At 38.8% G+C, this 10,447-nt stretch overlaps 1 protein-coding gene and 1 non-coding gene across 2 annotated transcripts; both read left to right on the top strand.

Annotated features, from left to right (window-relative positions):
* Nucleotides 1-231: 231 nt before the first annotated feature.
* LOC124400811 lies at nucleotides 232-9,406 on the top strand. The gene is made up of 6 exons (XM_046872585.1): nucleotides 232-353; nucleotides 3,498-3,545; nucleotides 3,799-3,874; nucleotides 4,218-4,443; nucleotides 6,981-7,123; nucleotides 7,647-9,406. Exons 1-6 carry the CDS (start codon nucleotides 272-274, stop codon nucleotides 7,762-7,764), a joined length of 693 nt encoding a protein of 230 aa, XP_046728541.1. The 5' UTR covers nucleotides 232-271; the 3' UTR covers nucleotides 7,765-9,406.
* Nucleotides 2,763-2,834, top strand: trnaa-cgc. Its single transcript has one exon. It is a non-coding gene; the product is annotated as a tRNA-Ala (tRNA).
* Nucleotides 9,407-10,447: the final 1,041 nt, after the last annotated feature.

Here is a 10,447-nt window from a genome sequence, read left to right as displayed (position 1 = left end):
ACTAGAGGCAACATTTTTTATGAATTGCGACTCTTAACCTGAATTTTACGTATCCAGGGGCGCTTGTAACCCGAGGTTCCACTGTGTGTATATATATATACACATATATATATATATATATATATATATATATATATATATATATATATATATATATATATATATATATATATATATATATTTTTTTTTTTTACAGGATTTCTTTTTTTTCCGGAAAACAAATTTAAAATCGCGTGTGAATGTAATAAATTATTCATTCCACTTTCATTTCATGTTTCATGTTTTCATAACACACATCATTTCTCGAATTCTCTACTGTACGTCAAAAGAAATCCACCTTGACGAGTGTTCAGGTAAATGGCAAATATTTCGTACTTCTATGTTGAACTTATGATCAAACAAAATGACATATATACACTTTATTATACAGTTAATATAAATTTCAACAAAAAACCCAATTAATTCCATAAATTCCCACAAATTTCTGTTTTCATCTTGAAAAAATTTCAAAAGTTTCCATGAAAAGTTTCTTAAAATGTTAAACAGTTTACTGTTCAAAAACATTAAACAGTAAAGGAGGACGAAAAATAACGGACTGAAGCAAATAATTTTTCAAAAGTATTAGGACACCGGACTTCTCCAGCCATATGTTTCTCCAAACTGTTACCGCCAACTCGGAGGCACACAACTTTATTGGCCGTCTTTGGATGCGGGTGCATGAACTGTTTCCATGAATGAGTTAAGGTGAATGGTGTGCATTTATACCTGACTGTGGCAAAACGCCCTTAGATGTTATGAGGAAGAAACCTTGAGAGGAACCAGACTCAAGAGGGAACCCATCATCATCTGGGTTGCACCGAATGTCCATTTATTGCATTTATTGATATACGATGATGCGGGGTACAGTGATGGTGATCAGAAGTAAACTGTAGTCCTGAGTCAATGTAGCAGACTGTTGACATTAACTACAGTCCAATCCATCCTCAAATCTCCCGTTCTTACTACAGAATTTCATGGAACCACCCAAGGTGTTGATGAGAAACCGTCCCAAGCTGCACAGAGAGGCCTCCAATCGAAGAGAACACTATCCAGAGGCAGACCTGGACGAAGAGGAAAGATCCACGGAGGGAAGAGGAGCAGGAACAGTGGTCACTGAAACCTCAGGATCATGTTTAACTCGAACGAGAGAGCAACAGAGAGAGAGAGAGAGGAGTGACAGGAAGAGAATGATATGGATTATGTTAATATCACTGTGCAGTTTGGACTCTGGCAAGACTCGCTATAGCAGCATAACTAAAAAGGAGAACCAGAAGGTAACACTGACATGAGGGATCTCTGGGATAAGAGACGACCCACCACACCACCGTCAACAAACCTGAGTGAACGTGTGAGAGTGAGGGGACGACAGCATACAAATATCCCAGTTCACCAAACACTCGATATCCATGTTCCCTCCAGATCTGAGCATTTACCTCAGAAATATGAATAATAAAACAGTCTATTTGTTTAGTAGGAGGGAGAAATTCTGTTTATAAAAAAAATCAAATTTTATCCCCCATTTTACTCTACAGGGCAGATGTTGGTTATCCCAAATTGTGGGTCTGTGCGTTACCGTGAATAAATTACTGAACAAATTAGTAGAAGTCCTGGGTGATTTAGTCAGTGTGTCTAATTGAGTCATAAAATTATAACGTTAAACCTACTAAAATTAACATTTTAAAGTAATGACTTATGAGTTTTTAGTTTCGACCAATTAATATGCACATTAAACCTATATAAATATATGAAAGTACTAATAACAGGGTTGTATACATAAAAAGGTCATTCTATTTGTTTTAACTGAGGGGGGGTCTCCGCTTCAAATTTTGCTTTGGGCCTCTAAATGTCTAGAATTACCAAAACCTGCTTATAGGAGCAACAAAAGCTCCTAAAGTTCTCCAGAAACCTTTGCTGGACCTTTGCTGTTGAGGAGCCTCGGGGAAACATCAGGAGAGCTCGAATCGAGGCTGCGCAGGAACGTGAGCCGCTAATCTGCGAGCGCTAATGACTTATTCACACAGAACTTGCAGACGCTAATTAGCGGTAAGGAGTGACACGAGGGAGGAAACAGCAGGAAACTCGAAGTCATGGAAGGAGAAACCATAGAAGCGCTGCATTATTGAAGAACGACGCCAAAACCGGATGAGCGAAAAGAGCGATTGCTCCCCAGAGACAGGGGAAAACTCATACCCTGGATCTCTATCTGTTTCGCTCTTTCTCTACATGGTCCCGTCTGGAGGGTCTGGATCAGCGGACACGGATCCTACGGTAAAGGCATTTAGATTTTTGATTAGCAGGACATTTTTGAAAATTTATTCTGTAGAAGTTCAACAAAGAACTTTAAGGAAACATTTTCTGACCTTTTTTTGACCTTATTTTTCATTCAATTTGAATCTTTTCGAAAAAAAATGCTTTGATATGCAAAAATCTGAAACGCTTGCAAAACTATTTCAATCTAGAAAGCTAGAAATCAGTTTGAAGATGGTGTAATAAAGAAGCGCACCTAGAGACGATGGTTGGACCAAAGTTCTCGACTCTTCTTTTGAAGATGTTCAACTAGATAGTGCTCATTCATCTGCAAATTCCTCTTAAAGTGGTTCAAAAAGGTTTCTAAATCTCTACCACTTCACTCAAGATCTTCCACTAAAACCTACATGGAGCTTGGCTTTGTGCACAGGTTGTATTGTCAAGGTGGATCAAGTTCAATGAAGGGAAAATGAAGTTCCCTGGTGGTCTAGTGGTTAGGATGTGGTGCTCGCACCGCTGCGGCCCGGGCTCGATCCCCGGTCAGGGAACCAATCCCAGCCACTCTTTTTGCCGGTCCCAAGCCGGGTAAATGGGGAGGGTTGCATTAGAAAGGGCATCCAGCGTAAAAACGTGCCAAATCAAACATGCGGAGGATCCGCTGTGGCGACCCCTAATTAGAGAAGCCGAAAGAAAGTTTGAGGAGGAACCAAATATGGCTGTCAGGCAGGACAATACTTTTGTCTATAAAAATGTATACAATATCTATTTAATATTATATGATAATGAGAATCCATATATGAGGTCATTTTTGGAGAAATTTGATCTACATTATATTGTGTTTTTGTGAAAGAAAGTGAGACTTTCACAATCCTTTATTTGACATTAGTCATGTTTAATGCCAGACGGTATCAGGTTTAATTTGTCAGTTGAATAAATAGATAAAGAAGAAAAGAATACGCGAAATAGACATAAATAAAATCATGTAATTCCAGTTAAGGGTTAGGGAAAGGAAGCTCATTGTTCTTCAGATCCCACACAATCAACCGAAAATCCTTGCCTTCGTCGTTCTTGAGAACATTCCGATTGCTCACAGTCAACATTTTGTGTTTCGCCTGGCCAAAATAATTAAATGATGAGAAACCATATATGAAGTCATTTTTGGAGAAATATGATCTACTACATTATATTGTGTGTTTGTGTGTTTGAGAAAGAGAGAGAGGGAGAAAGAGAGAGAGAGAGAGAGAGGGCGAAAGAGAGAGGTAAGTAAGTTGCAGTCAGCTGCACTCGAGTGCGTATCACATTTCTTCATGGCATCACTCAGCATTTAGACAGCCGGCTTGATTACAGCTTACAATACTGACAAGAAAAAGGGCAGGGACACACACACACACACACACATACACACACACACACACACACACACACACACACACACACACACACACACACACACACACAGAGCTTACAGATCTTCGTGCATGATCATTTGTGTATTCTCTTGGTGCACTTCAGCACCCTTTGGAGCTCCACACTGGGACAAGACTCACACAGTGGAGCAGATGGACGAGACACAGCAACAGGAAGTGAGGTAAGATCCTCTACGGCTCTCATCACTAATCCACATATTAGACAGAAGGTTCGGATGCGAATATGTCAGGCAGCTCCTCTTTCGGGGGAAGTGATAGCTCGGGGGGGTTAAGCCACAGTATCGCCAAGCTATCACTCTTGGGGCCCCTGAGAAAGGCCCTTAACCCTCTTCAGAGTGACTTAACCATGCACTCTAACCCCAGCTTCCTAACATTGCTTGGAATAAAGAATTTCATTCTTCTGCATAAAGTTCTATCCTGTTTTTGAGAGATACCGTATAATCCGTTCCTCCTCGTAAAAAAATTCACGACACAATTTTTTTTTCACGTGATCCCAATTCGCAGGTCACCTGACATTTTTTACATAAAATGGAACAGCGAGATAAGCTACTACACGGATGTCATGAACGAGCATTCAGGAGATCTTAGTAGCGCGTGGATGCCCTTTGTTTTCAGTTCATGTTCGAGTGACTCGGCTGCCGGTCAGAGGACCGTCTCAGAGGACAAGGACTTCCAGGATGCGCCACACAAGCAGCAGATGAAACCAGATGACAATTGCTTGTTGGCAGAGGTAACGCAATTATAGCCGTCAGTCCTCCGGGCCAAAGTGCTGGTTTGAGTGTTACTCGATCCGCTACGGTCATCACATGGTGCATTTTGTTATTAGTTTGTTATAGAACAAACTGTAGCTAACATGATCATGCTATTAGAACAGGAACTACAACTTGAACATTTGAGCAAGTGGAAGATGAAATAATCTTCAAAAGGCATAACGTTACAGATGATTTATTTCCCTTTATAATTTAAACAATCGTATTTTCATCCTTCACAAAAGGAAAATGGGCTGTGAGATTCCTGCCCCGTCTTGCATGCACTGGTCTATCCACAGATTTTCAATGATGTTTAGGTCAGGAGACTGTGAGGGCCATGGAAAACCTTCAGCTTGCACCTCTTGGGGGAGTCCATTGTGGATTTTTTGGGTGTTTTTGGGATCATTTGTAGAAGCCATCCATTTTTTAATATTCGCTTTTTTACAGATTTGCTTCAAGAATTTGTTGGAATTTAAGTGAATCCATTGGTCCCTCTACCCGTGAAATATGTCCCCCTGTCCCCTTGACCGCAATGCAACCCCAAAGTATTCAGTTCTCTTTGTTCTCCAAAAATACCTTTACTCATGAAAGAGTTCTGACAGGACATTTTTTTTTAAATGCATCAGGCTTGTATAAATGTTCTGATGACTCTTACATGAAGGCCATATTTGTACAGGTGTTGCTGAACAGTGGACCACAACTCCAGAGTCTGCCAAATCTCCCTGGAGGTCTTTTGGAGTCAAAAAGGGGTTCTGACTTGCTTTTCTAGCAACCCTACAAACAGTTCTCTTTGATATTTTTCATGGTCTTCCAGACCTTATCTTGACCTGGACTGTTCCTGTTAACTGCCATTTCTTAATAAGATTACGGAGGAAACCGGTACATGGAAACACTTTGCTATCTTCTTATAGACTTCTCCTACTTTGTGGGCATCAATCATTTTGATTTTCAGAGTGCTAGACAACTGCTTAGATGAACCCATGGCTGCTAATTGTTGGGACAAGGTTAGAGGAGACTGGGTATTTATAAAGCTTTGAAATTTGCATCACCTTTTCTAATGATGCCTGTGAACAAGCCATGACCCTAATAAGCTAATTAAGGTCTGGTCTCAATCAACGCGTGGGGGGGTGGTAGCTCAGTGGTTAAGGTGCTGGGTTACTGATCGGAAGGTCAGGGGTTCAAACCCCGGTATCACCAAGGTGCCACTCTTGGACCCTAGAGCAAAGCCTTTAACCCTCTGTTCTCCAAGGGCACCATATCATGGCTGACCCTGCGTTCTGACCCCAGCTTCAGAGCAAGCTGGGATAAGCGAAGAAAAAAATGTCACTTTGCTGTAATGTAAATGTGACAAATACAGTCTATTCTATTTTCCCTTTTTTACTCTTAAATTTGTAGAAAACAAAAACAATACACTGGTATTGCATAAAATATCGCAAAAGATTGTTTCATGTTTAACTTTATGCCTTTCGGATATCATTTCATCTTCAACTTGCTTAACTTTTTACATTAGCAGATATTTTGACCAGGGGTGCCCAAACTTTCGCATGCTTTCATATATGTATATATATATATATATATATATATATATATATATATATATATATATATATATATATATATATATATATATATATAAAATTTACGGTTTGGTACATACCTCGGTATTATAGTCACGGTTCGGTTCAATTTCAGTTTGGTCGGGAGAAGAAATGCAAAGCATAAAATTGCTTGTCATTTTTTATTAATGCAATTTATTATTATTATTATTATTATTATAATTATTATTATTATTATTATTATTAACATTTGTGAACATCAACAGTTGACATTTTTAAATAAAATCCCGGCTTGGTTAAATAATATATAAAAAATCATGTTTTATAAAAAGAAATTATATAAAAAAAATAAAAATGAATCAATCAAATCCCTGCGATAAAATTGAGTAATTGGTTAAATTGGCACAAATGGAATTGATTAATAAAAATGAAATAAATGGAAAAAAAATTAATGAAATTGTTAACATTTGTTACACCCAATTTGGATAATTCGTGTATGTTCGTGTGTGTCTTGTGCATTTAATATAAAATTTTCCAAACATAGGTTCCTTGCATCCTTCATTCGTTCACTGTGTCAATACGTGGAATTGTCATGATTTTCTCCTCTAAGAGAAATTCTTGAAGCTGTACATATAAAACGAATCCATATCGCTAACGTTAGCGATGACCAGGTCGTTTTGTGCCTACGCAAAACAAACAAACGAATAGTATTTCTCCGTACTACAAATGTTATTTCTAGCTACAGTGACACCACGCTAACTCTATCTTTTTTTTGATACCCCTGGCATTGTTGTGTATGTTTTCAAGTTTAATAATAATAATAATAATAATAATAGTAATAAAAAATTCCCCTTTAAATGCAAGGCAGAGACTAAACAAACTTGCGTTCCTCCACTTAATACGTTTGTGAAGGAACTTAGATTTTAAATATATATCAAATCTTCTTACGTGTTTGTTTACAGCTGGTTCGTATCGAGCAGGACCTCAGGGAGAAGGCGCGAATCGAGGAGGAGAGGCGACGGGAAGAAGAGCGCGTACGGCAGAAAGAAAACCGCAAGCGCTGGAGAAGCCTGTGCTTCCTCGTCCTCAACCAGCGCACTGCGAAGTACAACCAATATTCAGTTATCTGCAATGCATCCACACAAGTGTGGTCTTTTATGGAGGGTTCTTTTGCAACAAACAAAGTCAAAACTAATAATTCCAGTCTGAATTTCAGAGTAGCCATGTTGTTTTTTTTTCACTCGGAATACCGTAAGTCTCCAACCTTCCCTGCTCCATCCCTAAACCACTGCGCTTCCACCACCATGCTTCACTGTGGATGTAAAAACATAGGACTTTTTAATGTTTTTCACACACATGAATACTTTTCTTTTTTCGACCCTTCAGCGAAAAATGTTGAAGGCATTATAGTTAAACGGGAATACATTTGCATGTTTTTAGCATTTTCTTTTCCTAGGGATTATCAGCCAATAGACTATTTCAAGCTTGAAATGAGAAATTATGTTTATAATGATAATCTTATATTTGGTGTATTGTAATCATATTCCAAGAATTTTTACTCGCACTACATAAAGAAAAATAAAAGCAATAAATGGTACTAAAGCGATGCCTCCTTGTGTTTCCCGCAGGCCGTGGGTGACGAGCTACTATACAAACATACCTATGCACATCTACTGCTTGCCGATTGAATCAGCAAACCAGCAGCCGTGGAAAAGAAAGAAGAAGAAGAAGAAAGAATGCAATTAGGGAAGGGATTTTGGGGCTGTGATGTATAAGGTTTTGGACTATCACGATCTTCCACAAGTTTTAATCTAGCTTCTGGAACTGTATATATTTTGGAGATATTGATGTTGATGCGCTTCTGTATTACTTAAAGGTTTTTATAGGATTGGCTTCTACATCAAAAGAACATACGAGGAACGTCATACTCGGGATCGTGCTTCTCACGGTGCCACCACAAAGGCAATCAGGGTTTCACTGGGAATGTGGATTTGGTTTTTATGTATAATAATTAAAAAGTTCTTTATTATTTCTTCTAGTTTTCCTATACTTTTTACACGGCCCCTAAATAAACTCTTTAGCCGAATGTGTCATGTATTTTTTCAAATCGTTTTTTTATTGCCTTTGGGTTTTCCCTCTGGTCACCTTTATGAGAGAGCTGATATTAAAGGATATGAAGTGCTAAGGGTGCATGTCATTCTGATGGAATTCCTCCACAGCCATAGGTTTATCCTATAGATTTTAGTTGAGGCAATAATGATGGTAAGATTCAGATAACTTGTTATTTATATAGAATTACATATCACGACACTCCTGAGAGTCCCATAGAATACAGATTAACATGGCAGAGGTAAAGCTGCATCTTCCTAAAAAAGGTTCAGAAAAAGATGGTTTTATTCCATCGTGTTTTTTTCTTTTTATTGTACTACAAAGACCTGTTTGTGAAAGGGCCAAGCGTTAGAAGTCAAAAGGCCCGTAATTAAAAAGTGATGATTTGCCCTGTGTCTGAACTGAAGAAATAAAAGCAAACTGTCTGCGCCATATTGAATTGCATAGCATCGTATTTTTTCCATCACAGACAGGAATCCAGAGAGAATGACTGAAGCAAGAAAAACAATAATCACAGTTCAACATGTCTCCTTTCCCTGGAGCCACAGCTGCATCGCCCCACGTACATCATCTCTAGCAGAAGCAACCTTAAAAGATGACCCCGGGGTTTTCAGGTGTATTTTTGGCGTGTGTTACGGTTTTCCTGGGGATTTGAAATGGTGTGCAAAAGTATAAAAGGTTGATGAAAAAGTTTACAACTGTTTTGAACTGTTTTGGCCGACCTTTCCTAAGATGTCCGACTTCTCTTGAGAAATCCGTCTGGTAAATGAGCGAAATCAGTTTCCTTTACTCAGTCGGTTGTTGTGGAATGAAAATTCAGCGATTAAATGTACACAAATATATTAGAGTTTGTGCAGTTTGCTACAGATGTGGGTTGTGAGCTCCGACTAGCGCGCTCTCTGACTGTTCAATCAAAGTGAAAATGCTGATGTGATTGGACGCCTTCTAGGGGGCCTTAAAGTGGACAAATCGCAGTCTGATTGGACAGCATCATGGATTTGAAGCTAAGTGCCTACACTGTTTCTGCTGTTCTTATGTGATGTAAGAGCTGATATTTGATTGGATAGAACGTAAAATTACTCTCGGTGGCACAGTGGAAAGAAACGCTACAAAATGAAGAGAAAAGACAATTGGGAATAATTGAATACATATTCATGGCCAAAATTATATTGAAAGGTAAGTCAGTGATTTAGATTTTAGGCCAGTAGGGAAAGTCTTGCTGGCCCTGACGGCCCGTCAATGTTAAATGAAAATAAGGTGTCACCCAGATAAGAATGGGTTCCCTTTTAAGTCTGTTTCCTCTTGAGGTTTCTTCCTCAGCCTCTGTATCTATGGAAAGCTGCTTTGGGGCAATATTTCAAAACGCTCTACAAATAAAACTGATTAAAGTCTTGATTACCGTTCAACACCTTTTCTCGGGTTCCCTGAACCTTGGCCAAACGCTACAGGACCTCATCATCAACATCATTATCATCATCATGATCAACAGGAACCTCTTTTAAAGCTGCAACCTTTTGCACTAGACTACAACATCCCAGGAAACTTGGTGTGTGTGTGTGTGTGTGTGTGTGTGTGTGTGTATATATATATATATATATATATATATATATATATATATATATATATATATATATACACACACACAGACACACGTCACCCTTTTTCAAGTCCACGTCCACATTAATCCGGAAGGTTCTAGAAACATTTTCTATTTTTTTGTATAATTAATTTTTTTTAAAACGCTCTCATCTACGCAAAATCAACACCTAAGGATAAGGATATGTATTCTCATAGGGTTTAAACGAAAATGTTGGACTAAAGACTTTGAGGAGGACGAAGGACAAAGCTTTAGGTTTTCGATCATCTCTCCAGACTAGACTGTAAATGAAAGTTTCTAGGTCTTCTAGCACGTCTCATTTTGCAGAGGACAGGTTTTAAGAGTACTCGAGTTCAGTTTGTTCTTTTGTGATGAGCGGATCATTTACAGCAGGCCCAGGTGTGTAAAGTGAGACCTGAAAGGCTGCTTTTGATCTGCACGCTGTGTCGTGCATTCGATAAACACAGGAAGGGGCTTTGAAGAGATTTGTGGCTGAGACGTCTTATGTCTAGAGCCTGAATGGCAGGAGAAAGGGATCAGGGTGAATATGTCAAGCCTCGGTAGTCATACATCAGATGAACTGAACTTATATGGTATTATGTTTGGAATAAAATACAGGAATGAACCTGTAGCTACCAGCACTATGTATACTCTTAGAATCTTAAGGACAGACAGACAGACAGACAGACAGACAGACAGACAGACAGACAAACAGACAGTTTA

This window comes from Silurus meridionalis, chromosome 18 (assembly GCF_014805685.1).
Source record: "Silurus meridionalis isolate SWU-2019-XX chromosome 18, ASM1480568v1, whole genome shotgun sequence".
In the NCBI taxonomy this organism is placed as follows: domain Eukaryota; kingdom Metazoa; phylum Chordata; class Actinopteri; order Siluriformes; family Siluridae; genus Silurus; species Silurus meridionalis.
Note: the sequence above shows the minus strand (reverse complement) of the source record. Positions and strands in the feature narration are given on the sequence as shown.

Bases quoted from the DNA above. Each gene is read 5' to 3' on its own strand.
- LOC124400811 (XM_046872585.1), top strand. From the start codon at position 272: ATGTTTCATGTTTTCATAACACACATCATTTCTCGAATTCTCTACTGT. The intron at 3,546-3,798 runs GTAAGTAAGTTG...GGTGCACTTCAG, and splicing joins AGAGAGGGCGAAAGAGAGAG to CACCCTTTGGAGCTCCACAC. The intron at 3,875-4,217 runs GTAAGATCCTCT...CCCAATTCGCAG, and splicing joins ACACAGCAACAGGAAGTGAG to GTCACCTGACATTTTTTACA.